Raw genomic sequence first — 16,877 nt, 5'->3', positions numbered from 1 at the left:
GAATGGACTGGTTGGATCTCCTTGCAGTCCAAGGGACTCTCAAGAGTCTTCTCCAACACCACAGTTCAAAAGCATCAATTCTTCCACACTCAGCTTTCTTCACTTCACTATCCCTCTCTTAAATTCAATTGTTTTTAATTATATAAAAAGCTATTTTCTAATCCAGACCATGGTCAAAGTGAAACCATAAAATAAATTTTCAATATGTAACATCCTTCCTTTGGGAATTTTTTTGGCTCATACAGTAACCAATAACCATATAGGAAAAAAGTGCATATCTGGACCCCACCAGAACAATTTTACCTCATGCTTAGTTTTCTTATCTGTGGACTTTCAAACAAGTGGGCAGCTTCATTTCATTGTCAACTTGACCAGAGTTGAGTGATGAGGGTCAGAATTTCCATCATGAAACCAGGGAAAGAACACTCATCAAGTGACCCAGATTCTAGGTCTAGCTTGTTCACTTTCTAGTCGGATGTCCTTAAGCAATACAAATTGGCTGGTTGCTGCCCAAGACACCCCACATTCGTGTCTTGCTTGGCCAATAGAATGTTTTTTAATTGGTAAATATTAATTAAAATCAAAATGCCCATGTCCTCTTCAAAAACACAAAGATGGCAACAATGAACCAACATTCCTGCATGACAACGATTGTCCAAAGCCAAATAGACTGACAGCCTCAGAGGGGTGTGCACCCACAGGACGCCGCAGTCTCCACCTCTCCCTGTTGTCTGGCACCAGCTCTGCTTTACATAATTACCTAAGCTACTGGCTCTAATCAGCATGTGATTTTGCTACCCTGTTTTAGTCATTTATCTGTTGGTTTCTGGGAACCCTCCATCCATCCACCCTCTCCTGGATACACTTTAATTTTTCAGTTATTCTTATAATGTGAAGCATATAATAGATGCATTTCTCCAGATGTCCTTAATATTAAAACGTCCACATCAAATTGTTAGCTCATACTGGACGTGAGTCTGAGTGAACTCCGGGAGTTGGTGATGGACAGGGAGGCCTGGCGTGCTGCGATTCATAGGGTCACAAAGAGTCAGACATGACTGATCGACTGAACTGAACTGAACTGAACTGAGCTTGGGAGCAATTAAAACCCCAGGTCTTGCTCACATGAATTATCTCATGAAGTTGACTGCCAAACATGGTCTGCTCTACCTGCAATTTTTTAAAAATGAGAATCTGTAGCTCTGGCCTGAATTTTTATATTTCTCATAGGGATCTGTGATTATCAAATATGTCATAATATGAAATCATCAAAAGCTTTGAAATAAAGCCCTAGGCAAGCACAAGATATTTTGTCATTTAAGTACACGTAGACTGTATATTGACAAAGAGGGTTTATGACCTTTATTTTTCTGTGTTTTGGGAGTTTTTTAACTGCTTAAAATATGCCTTTTAATGTATCTTAAAACTGAATAATATAACCAATCAGATATTACTTTGCTGAGAGATACCTTGTCAGAAGTGCATTTTAAGCAAAAATGACCTATAAAACCATATCACTCTCTATAAAACCACTCTCTTTCTATGAGCTTTATTAAGCAAGTTGACACCCTGCCCTACTATGCACAGAAGGGAATTCATTTCACTTGTACCACATTCACATGTTCTGCATACAAATGAGAAGGCACTAAAAAACAACATCATATACCCTGATGTTCACAAAAAATACTTAAACCATATCACTGGTTTTGAATCCTCTCTTAATCTTTATGTTTTATATTCTTAAAACTTACGAATAAATTTGTTGTTTATCAGAAGCAATCCACAGTCATTTAATGTTAATGTCAGAAAGCAAAATATGTAAAAATACCAAAAAGAAAAGCAGATGCGAGTTGAAACGCAGAAGGAAAAGACTTGATCCAAACCATCCCTGGGCTGTTTGTGAGACAAGCAGCAGTAGCTCTTGGCTGGGCAGAGGGCAGACACCACTGTGCTTTTCTCTCTCCACCTCCTCTCACGCCTCTCTTTGTGTTTTAGATCGGAGCACAGTGCTACCTGGAATGCTCAGCCCTGACCCAGAAAGGTCTCAAAGCAGTTTTTGATGAAGCAATCCTCACCATTTTCCATCCCAAGAAAAAGAAGAAACACTGCTCCCAGTGTCACAGCTGCTGTTCAATTATCTGAGGTGGCTTGAGACCCACCTCCACCCCACAAAGGGTAAGAATGGCAGCCAATCTCTGTGACCCAGCTCAAGCCAAAAGGAGGGCATGACCAGAGAGGAAGTCCCTGACCCAGAGGCTTGCCCCTCCACCCTGTGAGCCCTCCCAAGCACAGCACACTATCAGCCAACTGCCACATCCTCCATACCAGCCAGAAGCACCCACGTTTCACACTCCACGAGAATGCTGAGTCCAGATCCCAGCCAGTGCCACCGCTGACCACGTGGGAAACAAAGTCAAGGCTATCTTGAGTTTTCCATCATCCCCTCCAAGAACATGAAGCTGATAGGAAATCATCATAGGAAAACCAAAAAAAAAAAAAGAACTTGGTTCCTCTATTGGTGGCCTTACGTGATGTCTTTTACAAAATTTGGGAATATGATACTAACCTTTTTTTCTTGAATCTGCTGTTCTCCTATGTGTCTTATGTTAATTTGTATTATTTTAAGAAATTACTAATTTACCAGTTTACTCAGGCCTTATAAAACCATGCCAAACTATCTTAAAGAAAAAGGTTTTTATGTTCATTCCTATTTTCAGCATGTTTCTACCAAAGCTATTAAAACCAACATGTACCTCTGAATGCCTGACTGTAAGAAGATACAAGGAAATGTTGAAACTTTTGGAAATATGTGAAGCCATAATTTCTGAACCTGATTGAAAGAGACACCATCTGAACTGTTGCAGGTCCACGTTTGTTGCCTAAAATTCACCCCCAGAAATGCTTATGTTGATTGGTCACTTTATTTTTTCCACATTATATTGTCATTGTTGTTGTTTAGTTGATAAGTCAGGTCTGACTCTTTGCAATTCTTTGGACTGCAGCACATCAGACTTCCCTGTCCTTCACTATCTCCCAGAGTTTCCTCAAACTCATGTCCATTGAGTCAGTGATGTCATTCAACCATTGCATCCTCTGTCTCCCCCTTCTCCTCTTGCCTTCAATCTTTCCCAGCATCAGGGTCTTTTCCAATGAGTTGGCTCTTTAAAATTACAAATGAACTGTGCTTTTAAGAAAGTAGTATTTCTGCTTTTCAATCAAACTGATTAGGAAGAGAATATGGCAGACCTATCTTTTAAAAAAATTATTATTCGTTAAAGTGAAATTTCCTGCTCCCTCCCTTCCCCACTGTATGCCTCTTTCCTCTCTTGATTTCACACTGTCTCCCATGCCCAATAATAACTTGATTCCAAAGAAGGATCTGATCATAGGATGTAAAAAAGTTGCATTTAAAAGTTCCCAAAGGTTAAGCCAAAGTGCCTCAATTTTCCCTCTCACTTCAACTGAAAGTGCTTCTCAGCTTGTCCCATGGGAGTTCTCATTCATTCTCTTTAAAGGATATTTTCCAAGTATAACTGGTACTAAAATATTGCCCCTCCCTATTTCCTGTACTCATTGTCCCAAATGTGTATTTTGGTCTGTATCCATGAGTACCAAGCTCTGGATCCATTTATGCCCTGCTTCCAAAATGATGTGCTCTATGGAACAGGGACTTTGGCCCTGGGGAAGAGACTCTTCCAAACATCCAGGGATTCTTGTATCTCAGAGTGATTTATTTCCTAGCTTTTAATTAGAGACTGTGAAGGCTTCTAATTAGTCTTATTTGCTTACAGTTATCCTGGAAAGACCCAGGTAGGCACTTTATTTTTATTTCAACTGCATAAGCAAAGTGCCTCTTTGCAGCATGAAATTACACGAATTTTAGTTTAAGAATTTCTAGATTCGCACTCCTGTTGGAAAAATCCAGTCTTTCTAGTTCTTTATGCTCCTATAGGAAGCACATTTAAAAAGAAGCATACAGTATTGGTCTTTTCTGTGAAGACCTTCCATGACACCCCCCCTAGTTTTTTGGGTTTGTTTGAAATTTTTGAAATGTGCTTTCCCCTCTTCTACATTTCAAGTTTTATTTCTCTTCTCCCCCGTCTAGTTGCTGAACATTTTCTTGAATACACACACACCCCACCTGAAAGAAAACGGGAGTTTTGTAAGTCAAAGCTTGACATTTAGAGAAAACAAAGGACATTCTCTCTTTGTAAATGGAAATCAACCATGTATAAACTGTAACTCTGCAGATGTTGAGTTCATCCTTTACAAACAATAATGAGCATTTAGCCCTATAATAAATGAAGTGCCGTTACCTGGTTTTGTTACATTATTATGTGGTTGCTGCTGCTGCTAAGTTGCTTCAGTCATGTCCGACACTGTGCGACCCCATAGACAGCAGCCCATCAGGCTCCCCTGTCCCTGCGATTCTCCAGGCAAGAACACTGGAGTGGGTTGCCATTTCCTTCTCCAATGCATGAAAGTGAAAAGTGAAAGTGAAGTCGCTCAGTCGTGTTTGACTCTTAGCGACCCCGTGGACTGCAGCCTACCAGGCTCCTCCATCCATGGGATTTTCCAGACAAGAGTACTGGAGTGGAGTGCCATTGCCTTCTCCTTACGTCTTGCTAAAGAGCCACTCCTCACTGATGTGGATGAAAAATTGAAAACAGTGTGTTTGCTCTGCCAAGGAGAATTTTCCAGATGTGTGTACTCAACAGGCAAATGGTTCCCCAAGTCATCACCTCCCTAATGGGTCACAGAGATTAACTTGTTCATAGTGGGAGATCTCTCTCTCGCCTAGGACCAGAACCTAGAGAGACAGTGTCTGTGTGGAGCCCAGGCACTTAGAAGTTTTAGGAGCTACTTGTTGAATAAAATAACGAAGAACAAAGCAATCTAAAAGAGTTCATGTCATTCCACCATATTAATCATGTATTCCCTGTTTCATGGCAATAGGTAGTTCATATCTCTAAAAAAAAAAAAAGTTTTCTGCCATAAAATTGAATAAAACTATATTCTGAAACCAAAGATTGAAAGACATAGAAATCTCAACAAGGACCCTTTAAAGGTCTACACCATCTTCAAAGTCAAGAAGGGGCAACAAATCTCTACTGAAGGTGTAGTCTTGACTTTTCTGAGATAGAAGAAGCTATAATCCAATTTCCTCATTGTACCGATGAGAAAATACAAGCCCAGATGAGTTAAAAGAGATATGTTGTGATAAAGCTGGACAGATCTCAGCTGTTCTGCTTCCCATCCAATGCCTTTCATCTCCATACTGTAATCTATACTGGTGGCTCAGATGGTAAAGAATCTGCCTGCAATGAGGGAGATCTGGGTTCGATCCCCGGGTCAGGAAGATCCCCAGGGAAAAGGAATGGCCACCCATTTCAGTATTCTTGCCTGGAGAATTCCATGGACAGATGAGCCTGGCGGGCTACAGTCCCTGGGGTTGCAGAGTCGGACACCACTAAGCGACTAACACTTCACTTTCATACTAGAATCTACTCATTATCAACATTTTAAGTTGGAGTTTTGTAGGTATATTACCTGAGTTACATCTGTTTATCCTATAGATTCTAACCACATTTCAAATATATGACGTGGGCCACTATAATAAGATACACATATACAGTGTAATATAATCTCAATTTTATGGCTTGATCAGGTAGCTAGTTTGACAGATTTTTTTTTTCAATCAGATGGTTGGTTGTTTGGTAGAATTAATGGACTTATTTAGAAGACCCAAGTCAGAACCATGTTAACAGTAGAACTCTGGGCTGCTTTCTGCCAAAAAAAATTTATACCCAAAGAGCAATTGCTGAATGCGGTAACTGCAGCACTCTCAACAAGAAAGCACTAAACTGAGAAATCAAAAATTGTCACACACATATGACAGGAAGAGAGATTTGGTACTGAGATTTCAATATGTCTGATCATGACATGCAAAGAACCATTTGGAAGATTTCTGGTCTGTAAGAGAAGAGAAGTACCAGATGAAGTGCATGTAGCCATACACACAGCTTTCATAAAACCCAGAATGTGAAAATAACATAAATATCATCATTAAGAGTGCTGGTTCCTATAACCTCAAAAAGTAGAGAGTCTTCAAGAAGAAATATATAACTTGAGTGAAGTCACTCAGTTGTGTCCAACTCTTTGTGACCCTATGGACTGTAGCTTGCCAGGCTCTTCCATCCATGGAGTTTTCCAGGCAAGAATACTGGAGTGGTTTGCCATTTCCTCCTCCAATATAACTTGAGGTCAGCCTTTAAAGAGGCAGTATTCCGGGAGTTGGTGATGGACAGGGAGGCCTGGCGTGCTGTGATTCATGGAGTCGCAAAGAGTTGGACACGACTGAGCAACTGAACTGACTGAACTGATTGCTTTCATAAACGCAGATTCATCCATAAGACCAAAGTGATGGAAGATTAAAAATCAAGGTTTAGCTTTAAAGGAATGTTTGACACCGTGCTGGAGATGATCTTATGTCTTCATTTTTAAATCTACCCCTATGTTTAGAGGCCAGAATACAAAATGTGCATTCTCTTCTGCAGAGAAAACCACAGGTCACTAACTATTCTCTTAAGAGTCATTGAGTAGGCTGCCCAAGTACAAAGGAAAACTCAAGAAAACATTTCATTTCAAGGACCATTAGAAACAGAAAAAGAGAGAGTGAGAGAGGTCAGGGAAACCAAACTTCTTGCGAAGAAAGTTAGGTAGTCTTAAAAAGGAAACATTTAGAGAAGGGAGGAAAACCTAAAACCAAACATGAGGCAAAAACACATATCTGACAGTCCTCCTGGAAAATCACCAACTTCTGCCTGGTCTCCAGAGCCATGGGGAAGAAAGCAGGGCCATTCTCATCAAGAGCATTCTATGTTTCTGGGTCTCAAAGCAGAATCAGCCAACAGAATTAATTGTGTAATAATCCTAGATAATACCACCTCATGATTCATTAAAAATGGATGAAGTGCTGGACAGCGCTCTCTGGGTCTTTACTAGCCAAGCAGGTCATCTCTCTCAAACCTCCTCTGAGGTCATCTTCCTTCAAACCTTCTTGTTCACCCTCCTCAAACCTTCTAACATGGAGCGGGCAGGCAAAGGAAACTTACCAAGAAATATGAGTGAATAAATCAGTTTGAAAGTTTCATTGAAAATGAACATGACTTAAAACCTGAAAAGGATGACTGTGGGATATCTGGAAAGACAGTTACTTGTATGAAGAATATTTATTTATCTTGGTGGGAATAACTCTAAATAGAAAGATTGCATTTAAAATGGACAATGGTGTTACCTTTCTAAAATAAAACATTTCTAAACTCCAAAATTAAAAAATAAAATGCACAACAGCAATGACAGAGTACAAAAATATGAGGTAAGGCAACAATTCATGGTGCTTCCATGGTCAACAAAGAGCAAAAAGGAAATTAAAGCATCAAGCTCTATACACAAGCTCATTGAGCATTAGAGGCTCAGCGCTGCTCTTGGGAGATCTCTTGGGTTTAGGACAGGAATGAGTCAAGGAGGGATTTGTTCATCTGTGAATTTGTGGGATGCGAGTTGAGTAACAGTTCTTGGCTTTTAACTTCCACTACAAGAAATTAGAGGAAAAGCTGCATGATTAATCTTGGTCACAATCTATGCTTTTTTTTTTTCCTCCTTGGGATTGGTTCATCTGTGAATTTGTGGGATGCAAGTTCAGTAAAAGTTCTTGGCTTTTAACTTCCACTACAAGAAATTAGAGGAAAAGCTGCATGATTAATCTCGGTCACAATCTATGTTTTTTTTTTTCCCTCCTTAGGGAATATTCTGTTAAAATCTAGAGTCATTTTGTGCGTGTTTTAAACATGTTCTACCATGGAAATTTCATTTTGTTCTGAGTTCTGCAGTGACTCAAAAACTTTATGATATGTAGCTGGTATAATTTTGTTGTATTTTCAGCCATGTCCTCCAAGACTCTCGGTATATGCAGTTATCATGGATGAACAGGGGCTGATCAGTGTTTTAGGGATGTGATGTCGGGAGTAATTTGAGGATAGGGTCCCTAAGACCCAGAGCCAAGTCTCGCCTGGAAGCCTGTTTCGCCTCCCAGAGACCCTGAACAAATCAGTGTTTTTTATTTTATGTTAATTCTTTTTTAAAAAAAAACCTTTTAAAAGATTTGTTTATTTAAAAGTAATATCCTGCTGAATATTTTATGTTTTTTTTCCAGAAGCCTTCTTTATTTTTTTAATATAAATTTATTTATTTTAATTGGAGGTTAATTACTTTACAATATTGTATTGGTTTTGCCATACATCAACATGTTAATTCTTTAAAGAAAAAACAGAAACTCTTTCATAGCAGGTGGTATGTTTGGGACACACCCGAAAGTGCCACCACCTGCTATTTTTTTAAATCAATTTTTGTAAGCAATCGAATTTTTTTCTCACAGAGGGGCTGTGGGCAGACAGTTAATGAATTCTGCATTCTTCTCATTACCTGGCTTAAATTGTTTTGTTTGCTCTGAGTACACAGTAATTGCTGTGTAAGTACATCTCAGGAGAATTTTATCCCGATGGAAACAGTCCACATTCTTCCTCAGGTAATCTCAACAGAGAAAATGATAGACATGGGAAGCATGGCTGAGCTGCTTGCAGACTGGCTTTCTTACCATCTGCTTATTTGTAATGGCTATTCTGTGTACACTTTTGGTAATTAACAAAATGCCATTTCCTGTACTATAACCTTGAAGTTTATCTTGTGCCGTATTTTGACTTTAATTCATTATACTGTCTTTTTTCCTACTCTCATTTCTGGGTTATCTGAGGGTGACCTCGCCAGCCACTCAAGAAAACTGCCTTCTCTAGCCTTTGTTAGAATGGGAAATTTAGTACTCAAAGTGTGGTCCAGGGACTAACAGAATGGGCACAACCTGTGAGCTAGTTAGGACTATAGAAGCTCAGTCCTGGGCCAGACCTACTGAATCTGAAGCTGTATTTTAATAAGACCCCAGGTGACTTATGTGCACTTTAAAATTTGAGAAGACTGGCCTATGAGACAACCAAGTTTATCATTAGTCTTAACACCCAAACATATAGCTGCCAGATGATGAAACCATCGGCTTCACCTGTCTCTCTGATGCTATCTTAGGCTAATATTTGAGTTGTCCACATTTACTTGATGGAAAAAAAAGACTTTCAGAAGTCCTTTCTTTTGCTTTTCATGTGCTTCCCAGCTGCAGTAAAAGAAACAGCATGTTTTGGAATCCAGAGCAGAAAAGCAGCATCTGGTTTGAAAGATCTGATAAATCTCAAGAACTTCTTTTCCGAAAGTCTTTCTGGCATTTATAAGGGAGAGAAAAAAACCTCCAAAATGATTTTCCATCAAGAAATAAGAAAGATTTATATCATGTAACATTATAAACTTATAAAATGAAGATAAAACAAGTTTCTGAGGCATAAAATTTCATTCTTCACTGTTTAAGATAATATTCTACAACTTGACCTATATGAAGGGCATCCCCCTGATTTACATGTTTATTGCTCTAAGCACAGACCAGAATTGTCATCACTTATTCAACACATTTTTACTAAACGTCACAGGGGACCATGCTTTGTTAACTCCGCCCATATCCCACCTCGTGTACAAGAGCCCTTTAAAAATTCAAAATTGTACACACACATGCTTAAGCCTCTTATCTTATTCACATTCCATTGTTGTTCCAGAAGACCTGAAGGCAAGTCATACCTACTTTCAAACAAAGAAAGTGCACAAGGATCACCACTTCTTTTGTACCTACAAATGGCCTACTAATTTCCCAGCTATAATATCAGTGATTCTATCCCAGAATAAGAAACTGATGCTATTATGCAGATCCCATCACTAAGGGACCATCTCCTCTGGAAAGGACCATCTTCTGCCCACTGCGGCTCTGATTCTGGTCCTATCAGTCAGCTATTCCTTCACGTTCAAGGCTGCAAGAACCACCTGTGTCCCAAGATATCCTTAAATTGGGTACAGCTTTTAAATTGGGACAGTTTTTACATCTGGAAGCAGCTTGGCTACCCAAAGCAGCTAGCTTTCTTGGAAGAGTTTAGCCAAATCCAAAAACAGAATCTTACTAAAGATGATTTTCATTATTGCAGCCTCTTACTCATAACCACTGGTGCAAGCTGCCAAAAACCACTTCTTACAAAAGGGGTTGTGTATCCTCCTAGGGCCCTGCACCCCCACCCATTCACTCCCTTCCCCAGGCCACAAAATAGAGCCTGTTTTCTCTTCCTCATAAGAAACTAATAGGGCAATGACACTGGCAACAACAATCAATCTCTCTTTAAGAATCCATTTACTTATCATAATTTTTAAATGTCTGATTCTCACTCCCTTTATTGCAACTGCAAAACAAAATCCCAGTCCAAGAAATTGGAAAGTCCTCTACTGAATTAAGCACATTGAAATAATCAAGTGCCGAAGGAGAGAAGCCTCTGGTCACAACCCACTTGCTTGTACTCCGCTGGCCAGCAGCCTGCAGCGTAGAGAGAGGCCTGAGTGAAATTACGGTACATTAGTTCCTTTTGGTTTGTCTCGAAGGTGGCTCAGATTTTGTTCATGCTGAAATTTGCCACCGATTTCAGCTGGACTTTCTCATTAACTAATGTTTATGTTTCAGTGGGGAGATATTTTAGCATTAGCATCCTCAGCTTGCTCAAACAGGAGCTAAAAGCTGAGCAAAATCTTCCTTTTAAAGCCATTTCCAACATAGTTGAAAATGCTGGATGTCGTCATTCCACTCAGTAAAATCGGTCCCTCCAAATATGTTAGTTTTGATATGCAGATGCCAAGAGGGTAATGGAAGATGGGGGTTCAGAACAGCCTAGAAGCTTAGAGTACCTTCCTTCAAGGGTGCACCTCTCCATGTATTGATAACCTCTGCATGAGCAACAAAATGAGGTCAAGGAAGTGTGATCTGTTCGTGCATTTCCTATGCAAAGAACTGGGAACCTCACAGGATTAAATTTCCACTTCAATTGTATAATTCTGTATGTGTACTTCATAGAGATAATGACTATTAATAATTCATCAGTATCCTTTATTGTATATATAGGGAGTTTATTGTAGGCTTCCCAGGTAAGCTCTGTGGTGAAGAATCCACCCCCCAAGCAGGGGATGCAAACTTGATCCCTGGGTCAGGAAGATCTCCTGAAGGAGGAAATAACAACCAATGCCAGTATTCTTGCCTGGAAAATCCCTTGGACAGAGGAGCCTGGCAAGCTACAGTCCTTGGAATTAGAAAAGAGTTGGACACAACTTAGTAACTAAACAACAAGAGTTTGTGAATAAATGTTCTTTCAAGTTAAGTCATTCATTATTTATGACTTAGGGATATTATAGTTATTCCTTGCTGATAATCATACCTTGAGCATCACCAAAAAAAATGACAATTATCGTCTTGGTAATGTATTGATGCGTGAGTGCATACTAAGTCGCTTCAGTGGTGTCCAACACTTCGTGACCCTATGAACTGCAGCCCACAAGGCTCCTCTGTCCCTGGGATTCTCCAGGCAAGAATACTGAAGTGGGTTGCCATGCCCTCCTCCAGGGGATCTTCATACCCAGAGATCAAGCCCTCATTGATATTCTTTGTTAAAGCAAAATGTTTTTTTTCTCTTTTGAAGAAGGGTGTGTGTGTCTTTGGGGGTTTGAATGACTTTCCAGAAACCCTGATGGCCCACAGTCAAGGTCAAAGCATATAATTGATCTTGTGTATCAGGAAGCCTTTTTTTTTTTAACTCTATTATTCAGTATGCTAAAGAACTACAGTCAGAGGAACTTAGAGTCAAAAATAAAGCCAAAGAGCTTAGGAAATGTTTACTTTTCTCCTGCTAATGAGGACCTGGAACAGAGACTGGAATAATCCCTCTAAACTCCTTAACATTGGAACAAGTCTCTACTTACACCACCCGTTATAGCGCTGCACACCTGCTCTGCTTTCTCTCATCCTTTTTCTATTTCTTTCCTCTGTTGTTAGACATCACCTACCTCCTCAGAGGTCTTTAACATCCCCTTCAGATACTCCAGGACCACAACAACCAGCCACTGAGCCTTTTAGATCTCCCTGTACACAATTTCAAACAACCCTGTTCATTAAAACAAAGGGAGATCATTATAAAAGAAAATGCCAGACGATTCATTTCACCAATAAGAAGCAAACTGTTTCTCTAGTAGAAATTTCCAGCAGCAAATAAAATTTTTAGAATTTTCCAAAGAATCCTTTTAAAGTTACTTCTTCATAAGTTGCTTTAACATGTTGAAGAAAACCAAAAAGGTACATATTATTTTTAAGAAAATGTCTCCTGAATGAAAAAGATAATCAGTTCTCTTGGAAAACTTGATGAAATGCAATTTATTTTTTATCAATGCCACATTATTTTTGATTAGATGTACAGTTTATTTACTATCTCAGAAATGTTTTTATTATATTAAAAACCTAATTAATTTGAAGAGTTGAGTCACTACAGCAGAATTTGGTGCTTTTGTGGTGGCTCATTCATTTCCTGATCAGGGGAAGAAGGAAAATGTGAATTCAATCAGCACAACTAATAAGCCCAGAAGTAGAATGTGTGTATTTACATTTTCCATTGAAAAACACTCTTATGGGGGGGGGAGGAAATCTAGAAAATTCCCCTTCTCCTTACCTTTTGTTAGTTGCAAAATAAACGTGTCTCCAAGAGTAAGGAGTTGCTGGGAGTCGGTTTTGTCTAGAGCCCCTCCCCAACCAATAGGCATGGACCACCATCTCTGCCAGCATTTACACTGCCTGGGAGACGAGCCGAGGGCATACCACCTTCATCTCTACATCAGTCTCTTTGAATTTCCCTCTGAGGCTCTGCTCCTTTTCTGTCTGTCTCTTCTGTTATAAACTTTGGTTTGAGTTATAGCAAAGCACTATCTTGTTGAGGTTAATAAAGGAAACTAGGGAAGAACTACAGTCTCCATAAAACAACCCAAGCTTGCACTGAGCTACCTCCAGGAGAGACAGCAGACATGCTAATCGATGGTGAGAGAGAGTCTGACATCAATAAACTCAAAGACTTCTCCAAGCGAGAACAACTCAGAAGGAACATTCCAAAAAGCCATCGTGCTCCAATGGAAAGAATTTGGTTCTGGGTCAGAGAAACCTGGCACGTGCTGCCAATCAGCTGTCTGATCTTGGGGAGGTTACTTGACCTCTCTGAGCTTTGGTTTCATCATCTGTAAAATGGTGATGGCATTAACAATGCTTCAGCAATAACAATGCCACAATTGACACAAGATTACAAAGAATTAATATAAAGGGTCCTGCCCTACTGTATAGCGTGTGGAACTCTGCTCAATGTTATGTGGAAGGCTAAATGGAAGAGGAGTTTGGAGGAGAATAGATACATGTGTAGGCATGGCTAAGTTCCTTCACTGTTCATCTGAAACTATTACATTGTTTCCTTATCAGCTATACCCCAATAAAAATTAAAAGTTTAAATATATATATATAAAGGGTCCTGTTTATAATAAGAAATCCATAAATGGTAGCAATCTTTATATCTGCACTTCCAAACATAATGCTTTGCACGAAATTAGAATTCATAAATACTGTGGAAGCAAAGGAGAGAGAAAAAGAGAATGACAAAGAGGGACACAAGAAAAGGGAAGAGGAGATTTGAAAAAAAAATCAAGTTTACCACAGACAGACATTTTCCTCCTTTTCATTAATAACATTTCTGATTATAATAAATATTTACCGTAGAAGCTGTTGGAACACCACGGACTAGGAACACAGTGGACCCCTCTCCAGCACTGCAGATCCTGCGGATCAGAACCCTCCTCCTGTTACAGCAACCACGTCCACCTCGCCTCTGGCAGCTACATGTCACCACTAGGTCTCTGCTGTTCCAGACCCCTCTCACCTCTGCTGAAACCAGGAAGCCCAGTTTCTCCTGCCCATCAACCCTGGTCTACAAAAACAGCCACTATTGAGCTTTTCTGTGTTGCAGAAGCCCTCGGTAGTGCCTTCCTCATCGCTTTAATGAAGGGAGGATCCTCTGAAGTCTCCAGGTGAACATATCAGGGCCCCTCTCTGAGGCTTTAGTCCTCAAATACTCTGCTAGGACAGTCTGGCGTCTTCTCTTCATTCATGTACGCCACCATTTCCCCCAAGATTTAGGGAGCCAGCCCAAACACACACTGGAATGAAATCCAGGTGCCCTAGTGAGGATGCTAGTCCTGAGTCATGGGAGAATGCCCAAGAAGCTCTTCTTGAAGTGAGAAAGTGTTAGTTGCTCAGTTGTGTCCAAATCTTTGTGACCCCATGGACTTTAGCCCACCAGACTCTTCTGTCCATGGAATTCCCCCAGCAGGAGCACTGGAGTGGGCAGTCATTCCCTTCTCCAGGGGATCTTCCTGGCCCAAGGATCGAACCCAGGTCTCCTGCATTGCAGGTGCACTCTTTACCACTGAGCCACCAGGGATATACAGGCTTATATTCTGCCACCCTCTCCTTCATCCCATCTGACACTCTCAAGATCCATTCCCAAGCACATTTCCCTGATCCCTGCCTGCTTTAGTCAAGTCCTGAGGTTCCTTCAATGGAAAATCTCATTCCTCCCACCAGAGGGAATGTCCTTCCCCAGCTGGGTCACCCTGAGTCTTGACCCTAATTATCCACGTAGAATAAATGAGGAGTTGTGGGTGGTGTGTAAAGCAGCCTCCTCGGACAGGGCCTCGGCCTGGTCTCCGAGCACCAGGAGGTTGGCCTCTTCTAGGAAGAAGGAACAGCCTTTTTGGTGAGGGAACCTCAAGCTCATCCAGGGGTGGTCCCCACTGCAGTCTCTGTGACCCACTACTTCCCTGTGAGGAACTTAAGGACAGGAGATTGCCAGGGTGAGAAACTCAACCTTTCTGATGATTCAACTCATCAGTTCAACTTATCCAATTAGGCCTGAGGCCTGGTTTTCAGCACCTTCTGCCCTCCATCTTCAGGAGAAGAGAATCTCTTCAAATGTGTCTTTCATGCCAAGCCCCAAGTACTTTGATTGCACTTAACAACCAATCAATCCCTACAGTCCTGATCATTACCATGCTTCCCACATCTCTCAGATGTTGTCAATGTTGTATTAACCCGTACATACCTTTCCACACGCACCCCATCCCAATTCAACACAGCAGAGTCTTAGTAACAGTGTTACTATAGCACCTCCTACAGCTCTGGAGGCCAGCATTACTACCTATGGCATTCTGGCTAAGTTTCCCAGAGATACCTCTGGGGATTTTATCCATTGGCCCCCTTAGGTTCACTCCCCACCTTTCTCCAACCTGCTTCTTGGGTGGCCACCATTTATGAGCTGAACCAATGGGCTCCCCAATTCTCTGCCTTCCCTTTTGCAGATCAGGGCACAGGAGCAGAGTGAGGTTGGAGTATTTGCTAACCACCTTCCTCCCTCCCAGGCCTCATATTGGTAGCGGCCACATCCTCCGATGAAAAATCACAACCCCTGTCAAAGAATTCCTCTCCTACAGTTCTCTTTGAGATCTGAAAATCACTTTCTCCTGGTCCTTCAGCCTACGCTGCCCACAGCTTCACACAAGTGTTTGAGTGTCTTACCACCCCCTAGTTGGTTTCCTTAATTCTGTCTTCATGTTTGTAAACAGCCTCTTCATTTAATTCTCCTCAATATCCCACTGCAGTATAGTATTTGTTTCCCACCAGGACCCTTACAGATGCTGCATGCTCAGTCATGTCCAACTCTCTGCCACCCCATGGACTGTAGTCCACCAGGCTCCTCTGTCCATGGGATTTTCCAGGCAAGAAAGGGTTGCCATTTCCTTCTCCAGGGGATCTTCCCGACCCAGGGATTGAACCCAAGTATCTTGCATCTCCTGCACTGGCAGATGGATTCTTTACCACTATGCCACCTGCTACAGTCACTTTTTCTCAAATTCTGGCAAGCCCTTACTGCTTCCACTTTTTTCCTCTAAGTTTGTTTTAGAAGCAACTCTTTCTCCCAGAAACTCCTGATGGAAGTTCTGAGGGATTGGTTGAAAACCATCCAGTCTTATCCCTAATCCCCTTCCTCCACCCCAGTGGCAACGGCAGGCATTTACGTACTTTTCACCTTAGAGTGACCCTCTTATCTACCAACAGATCTGAAGGCTGGGTGGATTTTGCTCATGCCCTTTGTTCTGGGATGTCCACCTCAGCATCCCAATCCTAGACCATCAATCCTAGCATTTGCTTTCCTGTTTTCATGGAGACTCATTGATTCCTCATTCAAGGAGGACCCCTGGTTCCTAGTGATGAAATGCCAGGGATGAGAATACAGATTGAGCCACCTTTGGGACTTATGGTATCCTGTCATCTGTCTGTATTCCTTACTGAATATGACATCCTAAATGTGCAAATAAAAATAACCTTGCAATTCATTTTAAGTGTGATTGTTGTTATAATTCCAAGTGTATTAAAGACAAAAGAGACTTTTGAAAGTTTTCGTGAATTCAGAAGACAGAGGAAATGCTTTATTGTCATTAACATAGATTTTCCTGGTGCAATGTGAAAAAGGAACGAGGTTCATTTCAACCCCCAAAACGTCAGAACTAAAGACACCTGCATAACATTAGAGTGTTTTTTAAAAAAAAAAGTCACAGAGAAGCAGCTGCTGTAAGATTTAGAGAGGGCAAGAGCTAGACAATCACAGACTTTCCCCTGCATCAGCAGTGCAGTTTTACCCCTCCAAACACAGAACACTTGTGAGTTTAAAAAACTGCAATTTAAAATATGCTCAGTGGTAAAGAATATTTGTGACTCGGATAATCTGGGACATAGCTTTGGGGGAGTATCATTTGAGTCTAAATGCATAAGTTTA

At 40.9% G+C, this 16,877-nt stretch overlaps 1 protein-coding gene and 2 long non-coding RNA genes across 3 annotated transcripts in view; 2 read left to right on the top strand and 1 right to left on the bottom strand.

Annotated features, from left to right (window-relative positions):
* Positions 1-2,970, top strand: part of RHOJ (ras homolog family member J) — a 91,966-nt gene extending 88,996 nt beyond the window's left edge. The window contains exon 5 of the mRNA XM_025295400.3: positions 1,996-2,970. Within this exon, the coding sequence (XP_025151185.1) occupies positions 1,996-2,142 (147 nt within the window). The 3' untranslated portion in view covers positions 2,143-2,970. The remainder of the gene's footprint in view (positions 1-1,995) is intronic.
* LOC123328002 overlaps positions 1-13,887 on the bottom strand; it is a 33,193-nt gene extending 19,306 nt beyond the window's left edge. Inside the window, exons 1-2 of the long non-coding RNA XR_006542694.2 lie at positions 13,761-13,887; positions 12,025-12,122 (exon numbers count right to left, since the gene is read on the bottom strand). This is a non-coding gene — a long non-coding RNA (uncharacterized LOC123328002). The remainder of the gene's footprint in view (positions 1-12,024; positions 12,123-13,760) is intronic.
* Positions 11,278-16,437, top strand: LOC123328003. Its single transcript, XR_006542695.2, has 2 exons — positions 11,278-13,042; positions 13,766-16,437. It is a non-coding gene; the product is annotated as an uncharacterized LOC123328003 (long non-coding RNA).
* Positions 16,438-16,877: the final 440 nt, after the last annotated feature.

Source organism: Bubalus bubalis, chromosome 11 (assembly GCF_019923935.1).
Source record: "Bubalus bubalis isolate 160015118507 breed Murrah chromosome 11, NDDB_SH_1, whole genome shotgun sequence".
NCBI classification, from domain to species: Eukaryota; Metazoa; Chordata; class Mammalia; order Artiodactyla; family Bovidae; genus Bubalus; species Bubalus bubalis.
This window is presented reverse-complemented; position numbering and strand designations above follow the sequence as displayed.